The 23,694-nt window shown below is 35.2% G+C and overlaps 1 protein-coding gene across 2 annotated transcripts in view; it reads right to left on the bottom strand.

The window, feature by feature from the left end:
• Positions 1 to 23,694, bottom strand: part of LOC111147069 (zinc finger protein 654) — a 79,576-nt gene that overhangs the window by 53,956 nt on the left and 1,926 nt on the right. For both annotated transcript variants that reach the window (XM_022502946.1, XM_022502955.1), the window contains exon 2: positions 1,775 to 1,920. In XM_022502946.1, the coding sequence (XP_022358654.1) occupies positions 1,775 to 1,920 (146 nt within the window). The remainder of the gene's footprint in view (positions 1 to 1,774; positions 1,921 to 23,694) is intronic.

Raw genomic sequence — 23,694 nt, forward strand, 5'->3', positions numbered from 1 at the left:
CTTGAGCTCTTTCAGTCTGGAAGTTCATGACTTTCAGTTCTAGAAAATTCTTTTATTTTTTTCTTTAAAATGTTCCTCCAATATATTTTAAGTTCTTTTTCTGGAACTCCAACTAGTGAGATAATGAACCTCCTACATAAAGGCACCAAATCATTTTTTTTTCTTTGATACATTCCTTCTCTTTGGTTCTGTTTTACACCCTGGATTATTTCTCCAACTTTACCTTCCAAATTTCCTCCTACAGAACTTTAAATTTTAACCATCATCAGATTTAATTTACACAAACTCATATTTGGTATCTCATTATTCCATTCACATAGCTTGGTATGTTGGTGTTTTAATGTTACACATATCATCTTAACTCTCCCTGAAACTATATGTTATAGATTTTATATTTTTAATTTATTTTCTTTTATTCTTTTATTTTCTTCCAAATTTTTCACTATATTTTTTTTCATGTTGAAGGCATTCTTCAACTGTCTCAGGATTCCCGAATCCCCACTAGTATGTAAGAATAAGGCCATAAACAGATTAATTGGGAGGTCTAGTAGCATGTCTAGACTTTGGTGAATGACGAGTTTTTCTTTAGAGTAGTTAAGTGATTAACTAGCTGTCTCAAAGAGGAAACTTTAACTGCCAGAATGCAAAGGTCATTGCTCCAAAGTCATTTAATTCTTTTAGAGGGGGGAAAAAAAGCAACTCTGTTTCCCTACCCCAACTTGGCCTTAGGGTTTGGTGATTGGCCTGAATGGAAAAACTGTAATTAACTCCTTTATCTCCATTCTCCCAAAGTATCTAATTCCCTGCTCTCTATTTCATGCCTTGCATATTCAAATTCTATACCTCTCTAGGATTCTGGGGGCTGGTGGGGGGGGCGCAGGACAAACTATAAAGATAGACCTTCTATCTTATAAGGCAGAGGATAACTCTGTTTTAATTGCTACAGGTTTTTAAAATGTTTTACAAATAATCAAGTATACATACAAACATAAAAATAAACATATAAAACAAGAATTTCACTAAATAATACTGATCCTATAAGAAATTCTCTGGTATTTTCTATTGTATTTTCTAACGCTGATAAATGATTTTACAACATGTTATTGTGATGTGTGATCTGAGGCACGTGCACATGCACAAAACAAAAAGTGAAGTTGTGACTTGTTCTGTCATGTTTGTGACCACTCACTCTTCTGTGTTCTCTGCCCTACAAAATTTTTGAAATCTTTCATTCACTGGTGGCTCTTCTCTACTTTATTTTCACTGTATTTCTCTCTTTTATGTATTTACTATAACTTTAGTAGGATCTGCCAGAGCAAAAAAAAATAAATACAAGTGCTCAGGGAAAAAAAAACCCTGGAAACTCCTAGGTTTTGAATTCTTCTAAAGTATTTTCAAAAACCAGGAGTTTCCTAAGCTCTTTCTGGCCTGATTTAAGATCTCTCTGCTAACTCTGATGGCCCAATTGCTGTATTTTGGGACTTACCATTAGAGCTAAGGAATTAAAAAAGGAAAGTGATGGTAGTGACCATAAGAATCTATGCAAAAATGCCAATTAACTCTAAAATTAAAAGTAAATTATGGCTATATGTTCAAAGTTAAACCTAAATACTTAAATGAAAAAATGGAAATTTCTTTTTTCACTTCTCTTTTTTTTTCTTTATAACCATCCAGGGTTTTGGAAATTTCTTTCTGAGGGAAGACTTTAGGAAAGGCTCCTTTCACAGAGAAAATAATCAAAACGCAATTCTCATAAGAAGTAAAGAGTACTTACAAAGCAAGGCTACTCAAAACATACTGTACGTGCTCACATTCATCTGGGAATGATGCACTGGCTGATGTAAAACAGCAGAGTGCAGTCTGAAGAACCTGAAGCTGTGGCAAAGGGACCTGCCATCTTCCAGCATAATCTTCCACCACCTGGTAAGGAAATAATCCAAGAAGTACATTATTACAGAAAATGTTCTCAACATCTTGAGTTTAAAAATTATGATGACACTACTAAATAGAGCATTAGTTTAGTGTGAATACAAATGATCTAGGGGAAAAAAACCTTACTATTTTCATAGTGTACATCTGAAAATAAAATTAACTATTACCTTTGAAAATGTAGAGAAGAAATATAGGATATGAATAATTATACTGTCCAACTGCCAAATCTTTAATAAACTGTAACAAATGCCCTTCACCTCCCATATCCAGCCTTTGTCAAAACATCAATTATCAAAGATTAAAATAGCTAGGCAATAAAATATAGTAATAAAGAAAATTAGAAATGAACATGATTATCACTACTATTTATTATAGACTAAATTCTAAGCATTCTGGCACCAATGGGTATTAAAAAGATATAGTGGCATGATGCTCCGATTATAAAAGTTTAAACTGCACAATATGATGGAGTAAAGAGTCCAGAATATAATTCGTCTTGGCTCTGACACTTCACTAGCGTTATGAATTTGGACAGGTCATCTTCCTTCTCTACGCATTAGTTTCCTCACTATAAATAGAGATAATAATGCTTATCTTACAGGTTTACTATGAAGCTAAATTAGAATAATTTAGGAGTAAGCATTTTAGAACCATCAATTGCTATAAAATGTTACTTATGATTTCTCATATACAAGACTGCTATAATAAAACAATGTATTATATTTTTAAAATACCTCATATTATAGAGGTTGCCAAACTATGGCCTGCAGGCCAAATCTGGCCTGCCACCTACCTGTTTCTGTATAGCCCACAAGCTAAGAATGTATGTTACATTTTTAAATGGTTGAAAAAAAGTATTTTATGATGCCTAAAAATCATATGAAATTCAAATTTCAGTGTCCATAGAGCTTTACTGGAACATAATCAGATTCATCCATTTACTTACTATCTATGGCTGCTTTCCTGCTATAACAACCAGTTACATAGTTATGACAGAAATCATATGGCTCACAAAGCCTAAAAATTTAATATCGGCCCCACTACAGAGAAGGTTTGCCAACTCTGCTTTAAAAGCTGGAAGAAAATAGAACAGAGTACAAAAGCCAAGAACACTCAGAGCTCAAGGACTTTTCATGCTCATCACTTCCTCTTAGGAGACAAATTTTGCATGGGTCTCTTGTACTTCTACAGTTTTAAAAAAAAAAAAAAAAAGGCCGACTACCTTCATCTTTTCAAAGATATTCATAGGCAAAATCCTTGAAAAATAGAGGTGATGTCTCCCTCTACAGCAGTGAGCCTGTTTACTATTTAGCATAATCACAATGTCATCTCCCTCTGGAAGAAATGACACTTGTAGACCGTTATAAAAGATTAGGGTTCCCTAAGCTTGGGGTTCCTCGGCTATGATGAAAACTCACTGTGAGTGCAGAATCCACCTATGCCACTTACGTCACCTTTATGAGAGTTGAGGGGCAAAGGGATCCACCATGAGCATGAAGGTCATGATGCTTGTTGTGCCATGAGTAATAAAGGTCATTATTTCTGACCCAGGAGTTTCATGTTTTCTGCCAGTATCCATGAAACTGTGGCAGGCTAACTTAGATAAAATCTTACACCTTAAATGGGTCTCTTATAAATCTAAATTGCATTACCAGAAAGTTAACTGGGAAGTAAAAATTACTGCTATGATGACCCCAAATAGGACACACTTTTCTAAGAAAACTACCAAAGGCAAAAAGAAAAAAAAAAAAAAAAAAGTTGGATAAATTGTGGTTACCTGCCTTTAAATTTTCTCTTCACTAGAGTGTTTGATCAGCTTTACTAATCTCTTTTTGGCCACCGTAACACCATTCTGATGACACCTAAAATATAGGTACCTGACAGTCTCCTATTTTCCTGTCCTCCATCCCAAACAGTCTGCCTTAATCCATATCTACTTATAAGCTTATTCACTTCCTATTTATGGGATGAGTTTATCTCCTTAGAAGGGAAACTTTCTATTTTCTCAGCTTCTGTTCTTCTTATAGCCTCCCTCATTCAACAAGATTCTGCTACTAATATTCTACCTGATCTAGCTGAGCCCAAACCTAACACAATAAAAGTCCTTGTGGGGGACATCTCCAGTAGGTTTGTTAAAATACCTATGATGGGATAGAAACAAAATTACTGAAACTTACATATCTTCTTATACTATTCAACATCATACCAGACACTGCTAATACACTGTAACATTAACCTAACACTTTAAGACTCACTATAACACTATTTCTCTTTTAAATATTTTCCTTAAAACATGTGACACTGCAAATTACATTGCCCTTTAATTTGAAGTTTTTTTTCCTGTGCTATCATAAGCACCAGCTAATGAGAGTGCATACCATGATATCATAATCTGAATGTGCTGTACCAGGCCAAAGTACAGCAAACACCACATCTTCCATTTCCTTTTTCTTTTGCATTCTAGTAAGTAACAGTCTTAACATAATGACCAAAATAATGTTCAAGTTGCTGCAAACAATGGGAAATTATTTATCTGAATCTTTAAAATCAACCACTGCAATAGTTCTCAATTCTTCAAGAAAATGGTCTAAGAAACAGGATCAAGATCAACCATCCATTAGAGATTTGTAAAAACTTTTTTTATTATTTTTTTTAAAGATTTTATTTATTTATTTGACAGAGAGATCGTGAGTAGGCAGAGAGGCAGGAAGAGAGAGAGAGGGAGGAAGCAGGCTCCCTGCTAAGCAGAGAGCCCAACTCGGGGCTGGACCCCAGGACCCTGAGATCATGAAGTGAACTGAAGGCAGAGGCTTAACCCACTGAGCCACCCAGGCACCCCCCCTTTTTTTTTATTTTGAAGGGCATAACAAACATACTGCAATGCAATTTACTATAATTTATAGAAACTATATAAATACTGCTGAAAGAAGTTACAGCTAAGGCCAAAAGCATGCCGTGATACAAGGGGAGTTGAAGAAAAGGGCACAGCTACTGCCGGAATAGTGCAATGATCCTACAGCACTTTCTCAGCACTCTCATTTACAGGAGCATATATCCTTACCTAAGAGGGATACAGTATATACTATACACTGCCATATCTTAATTTACAAAGGCAAATTATTGTGCGAATGAGCAGATTCATTCTTTGGCAAAATTGCCAAAAGACAGACTTAGTGTAAACCCATCCAATTAAAATTACATTCATTATTTAAGAACATTAAAATACACCATCCAAATCACCATGGACTGAAAAGTATCCCCCTTAAATTCATATGTAATCTATGCATTGAATGAATTTGCTAACTTTCAAAATACCTGACGTAAACATTGTAATAGACATTGTCTTTTCCCCATCCCTTCAGTATGATTATGTTATTCATTTGTAATATAGCTACTATATATGTAATCCCCTAACTCTGTCTATTGAGGGGGCAATAAGAGCAGTAACACCCCAGTAGCAATATACACTTAGGGACCAAATCTTGGTTTCTAAACACTATTCTCCATAAAAGAAACTTGGACTCCTCAAGGTCTCCACCAGCAGGCCTGAAGCAGGGAAAACACAAGAAAAGACTAGAACATTTTGTGGTGCCGAAGTAATGAAATTCTGAAAAATGATGAGGTATAAAAACACAGGAGCCAACCTGAAGGAGCTCCTAAGTGCTATAGCTGGAACAATTTAAGCAACAAAATAAAAGATAGTATTGGACTTAAATCCACAGAACAAGATAAATATCGAGGAGTCCACAGTGATACAAATAATCAGTTAAGTAAATGTTAGAGATGAGACAGCACTTCCTCACAGAAAAGTCCCAATTAATAAACAGAGAAGAAAAGAGATATAGAGAATCAGCATTAGGCAAATACACAGTAATGAATGCTGCAGACAAGAGCCACAGAGCAATGCTAGTATTTGTGGGTAAAGTTTCAGGCAAGGCCACCTGGGCGGCTCAGTTGGTTAAGCAGCCGCCTTTGGCTCAGCTTATGATCCCAGACTCCTGGGATGGAGCCCCAGGTTGGGCTTCCTGCTCAGCAGGGAGTCGGCTTTCTCTCCCTCTGCTCCTCCCTCCCTCAAGCTCATGTGTTCTCTCTCATTCTTGCTCACTCTCTCTCTCAAATAAATAAATAAAATCTTACAGGAAAAAAAAGTTTGAGGCAATGCAGGATTTGCAGTCTCAAGTTATCTCCCCCAAGACATTTATCAACTAAAAATAAAAAGACACTAACTTAAGAGAGTGCAGAAACCCCCCAGACACAAACTTAACCAAATCATCAAAATAAATATCACCAGTAAGTAATAAAACATATCATTATCATCAATCTCTTCAGATGGCATACCAAGAAAGAAACAGTGGCATTTTTGTGGTACTTTGGCCAAAAATGCCTAACCTCATCCCAATCATGAAAAACCATCGGACAAACCCAAACTGAGGGATGTTTTACAAAAAAACTAATCAGTATTCTTCAAATGTGTCAAGGTCATGAAAGATAAAAAATTGAAGAACTGTTACACACTGGAAGAAACTAAGGGTAAGTAACAACTAAATACAATATGAGATCCAGAAATAACATCCTGGAACAGAAAAATCATCAGTGGAAAAACTGTTAAATTTCTAATACGGTCTATAATTTAGTACACCACTGTTTTGTTTTTTTTTTAAGATTTTATTTGTCAGAGAAAGCAAGCAAGCAGGAAGAACGAATGGCAGGCAGAGGGAGAAGCAGGCTCCTTGCTGAGCAAGGAATCTGATGTGGGACTCAGTCCCAGGACCCTGGGATCATGACCCAAGCTGAAGGCAGACAGACACTTAACTGAATGAACCACTCCGGTGTCCCTCATTTTAAATATTTTAGACAAACTTTGATCCCTGTCAATTTTTCACTTGATTCCAAACTCACTAGGAAGAATAATATATTAAATGCTTCCCTCATAAACATTAAAACTGGCAAATAAACAAGCAAACCCCAAAATATATGCACAAGCAAATGCATATGAACAGCAAATCAGAATGTAGGATACCAGTGGTATACACAGATTATGTTTGCACATAATAATGATTTAACTGTCTTGGGCTAAGCAGAGCTCTGCATCTGACTTCAATTCAGCATGGCCTAGCAGGTATGGCTGAGGCAGTGATTTTATTATTGCATTTTTTAAAAATGCCCTTTAGTGGGGCGCCTGGGTGGCTCAGTGGGTTAGGCCGCTGCCTTCGGCTCAGGTCATGATCTCAGGGTCCTGGGATCGAGTCCCGCATCGGGCTCTCTCTCTGCCTGCCTCTCTGTCTACTTGTGATCTCTCTCTGTCAAATAAATAAATAAAAATCTTAAAAAAAAAAAAATGCCCTTTCGTTATACAGGGGTTTTAGACATTAATAGGTGGAAAATTTTTTGTTCTTTCTGTCTGGTTTCTCAAACAACTTCAAGCCAGAGGATTAAATTGAGAAGCTGGTTAAATTCCATACGCACCTTACAACACTAGTATGTAAATGTCTAGCCTTTAAATTGTTAGTCCTGTGGAATATTGCTGAGCCATAAAAAAGAATGCAATCTTGCTATTTGCAATGAGGTGGATGGAGCTAGAGTAATAAACCAAACAAAATAAGTCAGTCAGAGAAAGACAAAAACTGTATAATTTCACTCGTATGTGGAATTAAGAAACAAAAAAGATGCACAAAGGGGAAAAAGAGAAAGGAAAAAAAAAAATCAAGAAAGGGACTCTTAATTATAAAGAGCAAAATGATGGTTACCAAAAAGGAGAGGGTTGGAAGGATGGGGTAAATACGTAATGGAGATTAAAGCATGCCCTTGCTGTGATGAGCACCAGGTAAGTTACGGAACTGTCAAATCACATATACTGTACATCCAGAACTAATATAACACGGTATATTAAAAAAAAAATGAAATTTCTTAATTTGATAAAAACTGAAAAATAAATAGTCCTAGATCAGCTGAACTAACTCTGTCCCTCTCCTTCTTAATTTTGTTCTCAAAGAGCAGCTCTTAGATTCATGTAACCTGTCCAAAGGCTTCTAAACTCAGTGTCACAATATGGTCTCAGGTAGCTTCTGGAATTGATAAGTACATAAATCTAATTAAAGATACAGATATGAAGATTTTATCTGAGTTCAACAAAGACGGCCAATAGATTTTATCAAGTGAACAGATGAAGAAGAGTCAGATTCCTTATTATATAGTGCATAAATCATTTTCTTAGACTGGGACAGAAGAAAAATTCAATGGATTATTATAAATTCAAAGGCCAAAAGAGAAACTTAAAAGGTCCATGCATCAAACACTAACTTTAGGTACCAGGTTTGCTTACTCTCAAGAACTAAATATGCTTAAAAATAATACAGTTAAAACAACAGTGGTAGAGTTAAAAAAAATAAAAGGAGGTAGGTTATGTTGATAAAGATGAAAGAGAGGTACTACCTTAAGAATAAGTTCACACTTAGAATTAAGGCTAGATAGGGGAACCTGCATGGTTCAGTCAGTTAAGCAGTCTGACTCTTGATTTCTGCTCAGGTCATGATCTCAAAGTCATGAGATGGAGCCCTGCATCAGGCTCCGTGCTCAGCGGAGAGTCTGCTTAAAATTCTCTCCCTCCCCTTGTCCCTCTGCTCCTTCCCTTGCTCCCTCTCTCTCTTTCTCAAATAAATAAATCTTAAAAAAAAAAAAAAAAAGACAACTAGATAGACAGGAAAAAAGGAAAAGGAAATACATATATACCAGTACTATGTGCTCTTAAAAGCGGAATTAAACAGAAAAGGATATTTTAGTTGTTCCTCATTAGAGAGGAAGGGTGACTAGTTCCAAAGGTATGTAACAGAAGAATGGAAAGTAACTTTGGATAGAAATCTAAGTGAACCAGACTAGAAATTCAACTATGGCAAGATGTTCTTTTAAAGAAATAGAAAGTCCATAATAAGACCAAGTGAAAAACCACACCTTGAAGGCCATTATATAAGGTAACATAAAATCTGCACAGATCTGAAGGTAAAACAAAACAAAACAAAACAAACAAACAAAAAAACCTGGAAAATTACCTTAAAATACCAGAAGCATTTCATGGACATTTCAAATTACTAGTTATTATGGAGGGTAATATATGGTATGGCATGGTGCCATAATGGAAAGGACCCAAGGAACTCAAAGTTAGGCATCAGAGAGTGAATAAGGAAAAGCAACACTGAAGAAAAACAGGAAGTCAGTCCTAGGTCTGAGGTTGCGCTGATAAAATTTTCTTTAAGTGAGGGAGATGAAGAGTGGGCAAAATTTGTCCAATAATGAATGTTTTTTAATGAACTCAGAATTCCTTGACTTTCATCTATGTCGTCATGGGAGATCTTAAAAGAGGTAACTGTAGAACATTCAAACCTGAGCCCAAATACAAAGAGAAAGGAAAAGGTAGACAAGAGAAGCCAACTAAAGGCTAAAATGTAAACAAAAACCAGGTATGTTTATCTGAAAGAGTGTAACTTACTATTGCTGAAAGGAAATGTGACAAAAAGGAATGTTTATACTGTCAATGAGACAGAACAAATGATGCAAGGCCCAGAACAGTTAAAAGCAGGGTAAAGAAAAGGTCTAGAGGAGCAAATGGCAAAAGAGACTGTTTTCACCTGGCTCTTTCAAGCACACACATCAGAAACATCAAAAGCAGCTTCATTTCTGGTACCTGTTTATGGTTATTACCCAATTAATAAAAATGTGGGGCACATCAGGAGTGCTTTTATAAAGGTTCTAGCTCAATAGGTCTGAGAATTTCAGGGAAGATGGCAACAGCCAAGGTAGCCCAGGACTAAAAATGTCTTGGCACAAGCCTGGGAACAAAGAAATCCAGAGATAAGGACAGAACACTTGGGCTTTGGAAATTGTAGGGCTGGAGTCCTATGGAGATTGTGCCTTGAACTTTACACACTACAAGTGATACACTATTTACAAAAGATAGTATAGAAGCTGTGCCGCTAAACAGAATGCACACTTATTACAGCACAGGAATACCAGGACTACACAAAAGAAATGGAAATTAAAAGCTTTTAATATACGAAAAAAATTTAAAGGAGGAAACATCAAACATACTCTAGTGCCCCGGGCTGCCTTCCACAGAAACTTGCAAACTTTGCAAGGCAGAAATTCAAATACACTTTCAAGGAAGTAGAAATGTTCAGATTAAGTGTTCCCACTGCACCCCCCCCCCAAAAATATGATAAACATAAAATGGCACATTCAAACACTTGATGAATTTTCCCAGTAAAACTTAGGTATAAGTTCTAGGCCCCAGCAGTTGGCATAACTCACTGGCACCCTAGTAAGGTTGAAACCAAAATTGATTTGATATCCTGTTTTCTGTGCACCCATTGTTCCTGTGATTATCACCGAAGTCTACTGGCAAAAGTAATGCATGTCAGGGCCCCTGGGTGGCTCAGTGGGTTAACCCTCTGCCTTTGGCTCAGGTCATGATCTGAGTCCTGGAATCCAGCCCCACATGGGCTCTCCGCTCAGCAGGGAGCCTGCTCCCCACCACCCCACCACCCCCCCACACCTGCCTCTCTGACTACTTGTGATCTCTCTGTCAAATAAAAAAATAAAATCTTAAAAAAAAAAAAAGTAATGCATGTCAACTGGACTATGTACTAAGTTGAAGGAATTACTGTTTTAAATTTAATGGGTATTGGACTGAGTAGAGTAATACGTTTTCCCCTACTGACCTTCTGGATTCTTTAAAAAATTAAGACACAAAAGAAACCGGGAGTTAAATAATCCTCTTTTAGAGAACTGAAAAAAGCTACTCCCAATCAGAGAAAAATCACCCACGCTACAGCTCTTGAAAAATCCCCACCTCTAACTGTAGGGGCACATGAAAGACCACTGGCTCTGATTAAGCAATATTCTGAAAGGAACAAATTTGGGATCTTACCCTCTTTGGATTCTTTGTAAACCGGATAATGGGAGACAATTCATTTGATCAAATTTGATACATTACTAGTTGACATTTGGTCCCCTGTCCCCAAATTAAAACCTGGAAAGAAATTTTAAACTTAAAAATGACTACAAGTAAGTTAACGCTCAAACACAGAAGGCTCCTCTATTAAAAAGCCTTTACTCAGTATTACTAAAAAGAGAAAAGAAATTATGGGTTCTGTATTTCAATAAACTTTATCATCAGTTACCTGAAAATGCCTTGTTCTTAAATGGGAATGCATATCCTCGACATTAAAAAAAACGTCTGTTTTGGCTAGGGACTAACAATTCTGTTCCTTTTTTTTTTTTTTTCTTTTAAGAATGCACTAACTCTTCGGACCCAGTAGTCAAACTGTACTGATCATTTAGATCCCTTAATTGGTCCTTCTACCATTTACTATTAATATTACCACCATATTCCTAGACACTTCAAACTAGAAACCCAATGCAAGTTCATAAAATTCTTTGTTCCTGTCTCCACATTTAACCAGATGCTAAATACTTTATTTCCGTATTTCCTGAAATTGTTCTTGTCTCTCCATTTTCACTGCCTCGTCAGGCCCTTAATCACTCCTTTTCTAAAATACTCCAAAAGCTTCCTTTTGTCTAGGCTTTCATTCATTACTTCATCAAGTTTATTTTAAAACAATATTTTATGAGTAATAATGGTACCATTGTGCCCTTAAACCTAAAATTCAAATTCCTAAGCCAAGATCTAGACCAACCCATTTTTTCTTTAATCTTAATATGGACCAATACTTTTCTGAATATATGTTTTAGTCCAGTGGTTCTCAAACTTTAGTATGCATCAGAATCATGGGGAGGCTCATGAAAAAACAGACTGCTGGGTCCCAGCCCAAGTTTCAAGATTCCGTAGGTCTGGGGTGAGGCCAAGAATTTGCATTGCTAATAGTCTTCACACTATTGCAGGTCTAGGGAATCACACTTTCAAGAACCACAGCCCTACACAATTAACTACCCCCATTCATAAATACATCAATATTATCTACTTTTTAACAAATTATCTCCTCTACTTATACTTTCCTCCTACTCATACCACTTCCTTTTTCATGTCTACATTTTAATACTAACAATTTTTTAAGACTCAATTCAAATGTTATCTCGTCCACTAAAACTTTCCCAAATTACGACTATTAGAAATAGTCTCTCCAGCTGAACTTGGAGAGGACTTAATATACACTGTGTTAGTGGACTAGCCACCATTTCGCTGTTTTAGGTTTATTTATATTTACTCATTCATTTATTCTAAACTTATTGAGTACTTACTGTGTACCAAGTACTCTCATGCTTTCATTTTTAGTAGAAGGAAAACTGGTACACAAATATTCATTAGATGGTGTTAAGTACCTTGGAAAACAAAACTCTAGGTAAACGGAAAAGAGAATGCTAGAGATAGGATGCTACCTTATACTTTATGTGGGGTGTTCAAGGAAAGCTTCCATCTCTTACAAGAGGATATTTGAGGAGGGTCCTAGAGCAAACCATATAGAAATCCAAACGAAACGTGTTTCTGACAGACAAAACAAAAGCCAATTGCGAAGGCCAAGGGCAGGGGCATACTTATTCAAGTTAAAGGAAGTGCAAAAATGCTGGTGCAGTTGAAGGTTATTAGTGGAGGCAAAGAGTATTATGAGACTAGTCAAAGAGATAGAAAATAGCCTGATCATGAAGCACTATAGTCCACTATAAGAATTTTGGCTTTCTGAGACAGAAAAGCATGAAGGTTTAGAAGAGATCTCACGTATCTTTAAAGGGATCACTTTGGTTGTATGGAAAATAAACAAAAAAACTGGAAGCAGGAGATAAAATAATCCAGAGAAAAGATAACTGTGATTTAGATCAAGGTCATAACAGTGCATGTCAGATATGTCTTTTCTCCCTTATCAGATGTTCAGTTCCTTAAGGCAGAGGTTGTGACTTTTTTCCTTCTTAAATCCCCTATAACCATTAAAATGAAGCTTTTCATAGTTTACAATTTTTTTCTTTAGGAATACTTTCTATAACACTTCAACGATACTTTATTTATCTATATCTATGCCTAAAATAATTAAGGATAATTCTACTGGTATTAAGAAAAAGTAAGTTACATACTGTCTGAAAGACACATATGCAGCATTTTAAAAGCACCTATTAAGTTATGAATACTTAATACTTGAAGGTAAATTCAAAGTATAAAAGAGAGAACACGGGGTGCCTGGGTGGATCAGTGGATTAAAGCCTCTTCCTTTGGCTCAGATCATGATCCCAAGGTCTTGGGCTCTCTGCTAAGCAGGGAGCCTGCTTCCCCCCTTCTCTCTGCCTGCCTCTCTGCCTACTTGTGATCTCTGTCTGTCAAATAAATAAAAATAAAAATAAATAAGTCTTAAAAAAAAAAATTCCAAGTCAAAGAAGACAGACCAAAAAGACCACATATCTGATAATCCCATTCGTATGAAATGTCCAGAAAAGACAAACTTAGAAAAACAGAAAACAGATCAGTGACCTACAGTGAAACTGCAGATCAGTTGTAAACAAAGTATAGGGACTTTGTGGGAGTGATAAAAGAGAAAAAAAGAATCTCAAGAGTTTAAGAACAAAATGACTTCCGCTAATATAGAAAATTAAGAAACTATAAATACAGTAATTTTTTCATAAAAATCAAGAAAAGTTAAGGAGCAGCATAGTTAGAGCTAAGTGCCAAGAAGCAAAAATTGCATATCCACTCTAAGTATACAAGCACAGGTGACACAGGAAATCAAAATAATAAAAGGATAAATGAATTTTAAGATCCTCGTAACTTAGTTCTACCTACTTTTTTACAACTTTCTCCTCTCTAGAGGAGTTTGGATTATATATGAAAACAAAATCATCCATCATTGTACTGTCCACATATAACCACTACATCATGGTCTATTTCCCTTTTCAAGCTGTGTGACTTGGGGTTAGTTGCTTAATCTCTCTGAGTCTCACCTGCACTATTCATAAAATGAAGATTAAAAATAGTATCTATCTCACAGGGTTGTTGCAAAGAATAAATGAGAATCTAGGACATGGGCTGACATACTTTTTCTTAAAGAGCCAAAAAGCAGCTTATGGACCATACATTCTCTATCCCAACTACTCAACCCTGCTGTTGTATCATGAAAGCAGTCATAGGAAATGTAAAAATGAATGTGCAATACTGCTTATGTCACAATGGCTTACAGCAAAGGTTCATAACTTTTTGGTGTTTTGGGATTGTTGTTGAGATGTGTTGTGTTTTTTTAGCAAGTTTTGAAATTCTTAAAGAGAATCTGACAAAAACAAAAAGCAGACCAAAAATATCTTCAGTCTTATTCAACAAGGAAATGGCAAATACAAATTTTTGCAAACAATTTCAGAGAGTTCACAGACCTTCTGAAGTATACAAATGGCTCCTATATTATATCATCAAAAAATCCTATTTCTAGGGGTGCCTGGGTGGCTCAGTGGGTTAAGCCTCTGCCTTCTGCTCAGGTCATATCTCAGGGTCCTGGGATGGAGCCCCACATGGGCTCTCTGCTCAGCAGGGAGCCTGCTTTCCTCTCTCTCTCTCTCTCTCTCTCTCTCTGCCTGCTGCTCTGCCTACTTGTGATCTCTCTCTCTCTCTGTCAAATAAATAAAATCTTTAAAAAAAAAATCCTATTTCTAATGAAGTGGCTCATTTATCTTCACCACACTTGCCTTCTCTAAACTACATATGAGCACAGTGAGACCACACCAGCCTACATTCAAGCTATATAATCCTGTTACAAATTTTCTACCTAAATTTTTTTTGTATTATTGTATTTTCCTAGGTCATTATATAGTCATTGAACACATCATTTTTTAAGGCTAAGTAATAGTTTATGGGGGCTGAAAAGTTTTCAACTATTTTAGATGTTCTGGCTGCTTTTATATTTTCAATTTATTCCTTTCTTTAATTACAATTAATGTTATGATAAATAGTCTTATATCCAAATTTATATTTCCTCAAAAGTTAATGCTTAAGGAAAAATACTAAGCCAACTGGTAAAAATTATTTTTAATGTTTGTAATATATTTTGATGAATAGTGGTCCAGAAAAGTTGTGGTGATATTTATTCCCACAGCTGAAAATGAGCTGTCCATTTCACTAAACCCTCTTAAGCATGGAATATAAATTTTAGACTTAACTTTTTACCTGAGAGACCTTTAGGCAAGAGTTTTCAAAACATGGTAAAAGGAAAGATAATTAAGCTTTAAAATGCATACCCACTGTATCCTAGATTAGTTAAGAATTCCACATCTACACAAGGTTATAGCTAAGTAATATGTACAGACTTTAATCATTCAAGATAAGTATCTAAAACACATTCCATACTCTCCTGCCTTCAAAACACAATAACATAATTTGCAATGACGTGGAACTAGAGGATGGATGGAACTAGATGGATGGAACTAAATGGATGGACTAGAGGGTATTATACTGAGGGAAGTAAGTCAATCAGAGAAAGACAATTATCATATGATCTCCCTGATATGAGGAATTTGAGAAGCAACATTGGGGGCCTGGGGAGTAGGGAAGGAAAAAATGAAACAAGATGGGATCGGGAGGGAGACAAACTGTTAGAGATTCTTAATCTCACAAAACAACCTGAGGGGTGGGGGGGTTAAAGAGAGGGTGGTTGAGTTATGGACATTGGGGAGGTTATGTACTATGGTGAGAGCTGTGAAGTGTGTAAGCCTGACAATTCACAGACCTGTATCCCTGGGGCTAATAATACATTATATGTTAATAAAAAAAAAAAAATGTTGTATTAGTTGTTACACAAATAAAATGCCCTATTATCCAAATAGAAAAACAACAACAATGTAATAACATAAATAACTTCTACTGGTATGTAAGCATCAGAACTCTTGCATTTTAAAAATAAATACTATAGTGAGCCACTGCTTCTGAGAGAAGTATATCCCATTTAGGTGGGTTGACAGAAACAAAAGAAATAAAAGAGTTGAGAATCACTTCTTAAAGGGAATTTCTGATAGCTTAAGTTTGATTTTTTTTCTCTTTTTCATTCATGAACATTTTTAGTTTCTGCTGCCTTGACTCTTTTTTAATCACTATTTCTACTCAGTCCACAACTGCTTTATTAAATACATATACACAGATGTTACGATACCAAATGCATACTCCTAGGTACAGTATAATGTAAGTGTATACTGAAATGGCTAAAAACATACAGGCTCTGGACAGTCAGGCTGGCCAGATTCCACTCTGACAATCACATACTATCTACAGTGCCTTCGTCAAGCCATTAATTCTCTCGGTCTTAAGTTTCCTGATCTGTAAAATGGGAACAGGGACACATAACCTGTAGGGTAATGGATTAGGTGATAAGACACATGAAAGGATTCTTATGATGATGTGAGGTAATAAAATGCCTAAGTCATGAAATGAAGTGAGATGAATGACAAAGGCAATGTGACATAGTGTTAGGCTACCTCTGACCTTTTGACAATATGTCAAAAGGAGGATCATCTGCTTCTGGACCACAGCTGACCTCAGGTAACTGAAAACACAGAAAATGAAACCATGGATAAAGGGGCTACTATACTGACATAACTGCTTCTCTACCTTCTCTCTTTCCTCATTTCACTTCTCTGTACCATTTTTTACCCCAAATGAAGCCAGAAAATGAGCTTGTGCCCTTCTTTCTCCAAATTAATTAACTGATCAATGACAACACTCAACCCCAAATGAATATAACTAATCATGTAACTAGTCATGCCTTCACCTATGCAGATAAGCACTGCTGAACAAAAGTGTAGACTAGTGATACTCTACATTAATAATCAGCAAATTCAAATGGTTCTGTAGGTCAATTCAACCTACCTCTCTAAGAAGCTACCATTTTAGACCTCCATTTGCCTTAAACCTCCAACCAGCATCATGTACACTCAACAGATAACACTTTTCCTGCTACCCCAAAGCTCCTATATAAAGCAACCCCTCCATTTGTACTTTGAATCTTAATCTTCCTTCCCTTTTTGGAATCTTATTTTATAGATTATCCCTTCTTTCTTTTGTAGATTTACCTCATCCTCAAACTACTCCACTCTGACTTCTGCTCCTATCACTATATCAAAACAGTTCTGCTTAAAATCACCAAAGACCTCTCTGTGTTAATTCAATGGTTGGATCTCAATAGCTTTCAATGTCAAGTACCATTCACTCCATCCTGAAACACTCTCCTCCATTCACTTCTCTGACACCATAGTTACTTGGTATTCTCCAACCTCTTTAACTAATTCTTCTCAGATTTCATTTGAAGGCTCAATCTTTTCTAACAGGAAATTTAACTGTGGAGTTGCTGAAGGTTCATTTCTAAGTCCTCCTTCTTTTGCCATTCCATATTGTCTCCCCATGTTAGCTCATTCATCCACATGGCTTCAAATACCATCCATCCACATAGCTAGGATGACCAGATCTCACTTCAGCACTCTGGATTCTATAAATTCAGCTATCTCTAAGATCCCTCCTTAGCTGAGGAAAGGCGTCTTAAATTCAACATGTTCAAACTAAACCAAAAACTCCCAGCAGACCTCAACTTGCCCAAGAATCCAAAAATAGGCAAGCATCTTATTAAGCCCTATTTTATTGTATTATATACCTGTTCTTTGAAGAACTAATCAAAGTTATAATTGTACACAAAAACAATGCCTGTTTGCTTACTTCTACAGACCCAGTGCCTTATATAACTGACAAGTTTCAACTATAGTATCAATGACTTTTTTTCCTACTGCCTAGATGGAAAGCCTTTCAGCTATTTTCATACTCACTTCTGCTTTGAAGAGTTGAGTGTACCCAGTGTTTGGTACAGAGTGCAGTGTACTAGACTTTAGGATCATATGTAACAAATTATACAGACAGAACTCCTCTCACGTTGAGTTTGTCAGCGGTATTCCACCATGGCTCTAACCAGGTGACACTGATTGGGTCTCACACTAGGAACAGACCCATGGTGAATAGAGTATAATGCTGAAATAATGAGCTGACCTGTCAGAGAAATAGGGAGCTAAGAAATCAATGTGATATATATTATATGAAGGCTAAAGGTTACCTATCTAGTACTAGATTTATTGGAAATTACAAAACTTAAAAATAGTCTCTAATTTAGATGAGGTACTACTATAAATAACTACAATGTAACCAGAATTAATATTTAGTTAAGTAAACTAGTTTAGATTTTAAATGTTTTACTGTTCTTACCACTGCATATTAATGCACTTAAAATGGTATACCAATTAACCACAGTTTACTGATCTTATTTATGTTTTCAAATAACTTACCAGACATTGATTTTACCACAGCTTTCTTAAATTTAATTTAAAGTTCTCTTTTTGTTTGTGATCACTAAGGTATAGTTTAGTACTTTTTGGCAGAAAAATCAAGATTCAGTGCCAACAATAATAGTATAACTGGTGCCTCACTTGTGTTTGGCAGAACTGCAAATGATGGTATCATTAAAATACTTAAAAGCAATGAACTTCATTTAAAAATATTTTCTCCTACCATTTTATCTACAAAGTTAAAACTGAGATTGACTTTCTTTAAGCCAGTATGATGGGTGGTTATTAGAAAGCAATATGGACATATTTTTAATGCAAGATTGTGTAAAAAGAAGTTATTTAAATTTACAGTTTCATTGGTTAACCTAAAATGATCTTTATAAGTTCACATAACCAATTCATTTTTTTTTTAAGTTACATACTCTAGTAAACAAGGAGTTCACATTTTATCATACTCAAGTAATCTGGCATTTACAGCATTTATTCACAGAAAAGGAAGGTAGGAAGAGTAAAAAATAAAGTGTTCTTTAAAGTGTTTTTTATATTTTTATTTTTCCTCTGACTATTAAGATAGTTGGTTTAATCAAGAAAATATAAAAAAATTAATAAATGTAAATAAAATAATCAAATTCAGCTATAAATTTATCATGAAGAAGTTATCCACTTATTAACAATTTGGTATGTTTCTTTTCAGTCTTTTTTATTTACAAAAATGGAATTACCCATTCCTATGCCTTTTCAGTAGATATTATAGCATGAACAGTTTCCCATTTGAATAAATATTTAAAAATATGTCTCTCAGGAGAACATAGGATTCTACTACATGTAACAATTCCCCTAACTTTGGTCATTAAAGTTATTGTCAAGGATTTGCTATCATAAATAATGTCATAAGGAACAATAAGTACCATTCAATTCTGAAAGTCAATTTAAAACACATTAAACAAAAACAGCAACAAAGCATTTAGCTCCCCAAATATAGCCATCAAGATTTAGGGTTCATTTTGCTTTGTTTTTCCTAATTATAATAAATTAATGTGTTTCCATGGAATTCACCTTTTATGAACACTGCAAATGTCCCAAATGTGTCAAATTTTGAAAACCATTTTTAAAAAGCTGAAGTTTTAATTTGCAATTTAGTAATATAAATTATTTTGCCAAAAAGAACGCACAAAGTAAATCTGTGTGATGAAACTATTTCTAGCTCTGAATATTCACTACAAAGTACAACAGAAGTAGGATACTCCTTTTCAAAAGTAAGTTAATAACTTTGAATTAGTTTCAGTTATTTCCCTTTTCATCATCTTTCATGTCTATTATTCTTTATTGAGCTGAAAAATGAATTTGAGATTTCTAGTTAAATATGGCAGATTGAACACACATTTATTTCTGCTCCCACTTGAAAAATCCACTAAAATAATAGTAAAAATATTTTTGTTTCAAAAGACCTAAACCCACAAGGAGGAAAACAATGAAAAGAGAAAAGATAACAACATTCAGATAGCTATTATTTAGAAAGGAGGGAGGGAATTCAGGAACAAGTTAATTTGTACTGAAGAACACCAGAAAATCTCAGGAATTTGAAACACCATGTATCTTCAAAAGTGGAGGTGAGAGTGAAAAACAGTATGTTCAAAGTCTCCCCTAGATCCCTTCCCCTACCAGATCAATGGAAACTCGGGATTCTCTGAAGAGGCTGAACTCTAAGAGGCTTGGAAAATCGGCAGAGGAGGAAGGGGTTAGAAGGAAGGGAAGCAATAAAGAGGAAAGTCGGGAGCAGTGGTAAAATCAAAGTGTACAAACTGAAGAGTGAGTTCGTAAGGTACTCCCTACCTCCACCATCAACTAGGCTAGCTGATCATATACCTAACGAGGAAAAAAAATTATAAACATGGAGGTAAAAATCCTAAGAGCTAAAATAATTGTAAGTGACTGCCTCCAGGGAATATGTGGGTTAAGAATGGGACTGAGTATGACTGCAGCTTTTTGTGATAAGCTTGGGTGGGGGGGAGGCACGGAGACAGACACAACTGGTAGCCTAATATCCTAATATCCTTGTTTTCTTCTCCCTTACTAGCAGAATCATAGACATGTGTTTATCAGGAAAATAATACGAAAAAATATTTAAAAGTCCTAACTTTTTTTTTCAGATAGGGATAGCTAACAAGGTAGAAATTGAAGTCACTGAGCAGGATTTAGGCAATGTATGTCTTACCCAAACACACACTGTTCCTACTACTTAGAACTCAGATGTGATGGCTGGAACTCCAGCAATTATCTGGAGTCACAAGGCAAACTTGAGATAAGACAACGATGACTGATAAGAAAAAGCAAATGATGGCACTATGATAAAGCCACCATATCATTTCCATACTATCCATTCAAGACTTTTCACATAAAAAATAAATGTATACAACTGTTTAAGCTCTTTAAGTCAGGTTTCTATTAGAAGCAAAATTCAATTCCTGATATTTAAGTCCTACAGGACCTTTTAAAATAAATACATATAAAACATTTATAAAAATTAAAAAAAAAAATCCCAATTAATAGCAAGAATTGTTAATAATGTATTCTTATACCCTAAGAAACTACTCAACTATAAATACTATGTAAATTCTATATTAAGACTAAAAAATAAAGACCATATTTTCCAAAAACAATTAAATTTTAATTTCTCTAGCGGCGCCTGGCTGGTTCAGTTGGAAGAGCACATAACCCTTGATCTCAGGGTCATGAGTTTAAGCCCCACATTGTGTGTAGAGATTACCTAAATAAAAAGAACTTTTAAAAAAAAAAGCTTAAATTTTAATTTCTCTAAAGAGACATTAGCATGTATTTTAAAAAATATATTTTTGCCATTTGTATCAGTATTACAGACATAAAGTATCCACTGAGTTTCAAAGTAAGGTTATAGTGGGGTTTCTCAACATTGGCACTATTGGTATTTGGGTCGGATAATTCTTCATTGTTGGGGCTGCCCTGTGCATGTTCAACAGCCTCCCTGGCCCCTGCCCACATTATGCCAATAGCAACCCCCAATGAAGACAAAAATAACTCCAGACTTAAAGAAGGTCTCCTGAAGGAAACAAAATCTGAGAAAATATAGTTGTTTCTGCACATCATTTAGTATTTCATCAGGGTCTTCTAGTTAAATAACAGAATTTTAGACATGTAACATTCCTAAATTTTCTCTAAATTTTATTGTGGGATACAAACTATAAGTGATCTACAGATTAGATTATCTCTCCTGTCCCTCTTAAACCATCAGAGGATTTTGCACTAAAGAAATATTAATAGCTTCTACCTATTTAATCTTATCTACGTGCCACACAGAGTACTGAGCACTTCAGGTTCATTCTCTCCTTTTCTACTCATGACATCCTCATTGGATGGCTAGTAACACTATTGTAGTAAAAAAACAATTTAAAATCTATTTTAATCAACATATCAAAGTATTTCCAGAAATATTTCTTTATTACTCACTATATTCTTTCTGGCACTAAACTAAGAACAGAGTACCTTAACTTGCTAGTATATAAATTTATGATGAAAACATTTCAATATACCTACAAGGTAAGTTGAATTATTACAACCATCATATATTAGAGAAATAGTTCACAGTACCAAAGAAGTCAGAGAAATAATAATTACCTATTTCTTCAAATATTTTTTATACTGCGGCATAATGAAAGAGTACTTTTAAAATTTTCATCCATGACTCCCTGAGTACTTTCAGTAACTACTTTTCCCCTTTACACAACTTGCCCCCAAAAATTCATTTTATAATTATTTGAAAAATTTTTAGAAGATTTACTTACTTGACAGAAAGAGAGTAGAAGCAGGGGGAGCAGCAAGGGGAGCAGCAGTGGGACAGGGAGAAGCTGAGCAGGGAGCCCCATGTGGGGCTCAATCCCAGTACCCTGGGATCATGACCTGAACTGAAGGCAGATAAAACATATTGAGCCACCCAGGCATCCCCTGAGGATTTATTTGTAATTTCAGTTTGCACTTCAGTAGAAATTGAGGCTGGGTTCAAATCCCAGCTTGCCCTGAACTGAAGACAAGTTAACTTGTTTAGGCCTCAATTTCTATTATGTAACTTGCATAATAAGACCAATATGAAGGATTTAATAGTTAGTGGGCCCTCAATAAAAATTATATTTCCCCCTCCTTCCCTCCTTAAAGCAAATGAAATATCAGTTAAGGGCCAATTCTATTTAAGCATTTGTTCAGAGTCTACTGATAAGAGCCCAGGGAGATGTGATAGAAACAGTCAGTCCAGCATTAGACCATGTAACTATTTGGAAACCAGCACTTTCAATATCTTAAATTCATCATCTCAAAATTAGCTGAAATCTCTGGGGCTATTCCCTTAGTTTAAGATTTTATAATTACTGGTATTGCTTCTCAAATAGAAAAGTATGTCATTAAAGTATTGAGTGTAGGCATAATTTATCACATACATTACCTACTGTCTTCTGTTTTACTTCTCCTTGTGGTAAAAGACACAAGAAGCTCTCTTTTTAAGTCTGCCTTCCTCTCTCCCTTCACCCACACAACTAACTGCCAAGACATTTTGATTCATATTTCTCTCTGAAAGGAAGATAAATTGGAACCTTTCTTCTCAACACCACAAGGCTCTGTGTATAATTCATGTATTTAGTTAACTGTCACCCACCCAAGTGTATATTATCCATTTCATAGATTACCCATGATTAAGTAATTTACTAATGAATATATGTTACTTAATATTATTCTTAGTAAACATTAGGAAACCAAATGCTTAAAAAGAAACAATCTTTGGGAATTAGTTATATGATCCACTGCTTCTCTTACTGGCAAATAAAACAGAACTACTATACTAGGATCATATTAATCAACAGATAAAATTCAACTTAATACAGATAATCCTTTATTCCATCTTAAAGTTTTAATACAAAAAAGAATTTCACAAAGCTCACCTGCAAGGTGGAACTAGGACAGGAACCCTAAGAACAGATCTACTGGTAATCTGGAGTACTATAAAATATGTAATGAGGTTTCAGGTAAAAGTCGGTAACATGAAAGTATGTCAATATAACTTAACTCATAACTTAGCAATATAAAATAAAAGTTTGTTAAGTATTTCCTGTTTAGTTTATTTTCTTGGATATGTAGGAGGTAGTGGAGTTTTATAGAACCATCAACTTCATTTGTTCTTAAAATAATTTACTGTCATTGTTCAGATGCTGTATTTCACAGGCTAAATTTACTAATTTGTTCTTAAAACTGATTTCAAGATATAGAAGAGTAGTTAAAAGTTTTACAAAAATGTCTGGCCCTCAAAATTTCAAATTCTACAGAAATTAACAGTTATCTGATCAAGTAAATTAACAAAGCTAAATGTAACCAAAACCAAGTTGCTCATTAATGATAAAAAAGCAGAACAGAAAAAAATGAAAAGACTTTCTGCCATTGAATATATTAAAA

This window comes from Enhydra lutris, unplaced genomic scaffold, assembly GCF_002288905.1.
Source record: "Enhydra lutris kenyoni isolate GAN:26980312 unplaced genomic scaffold, ASM228890v2 scaffoldscaffold2, whole genome shotgun sequence".
Classification (NCBI taxonomy): domain Eukaryota; kingdom Metazoa; phylum Chordata; class Mammalia; order Carnivora; family Mustelidae; genus Enhydra; species Enhydra lutris.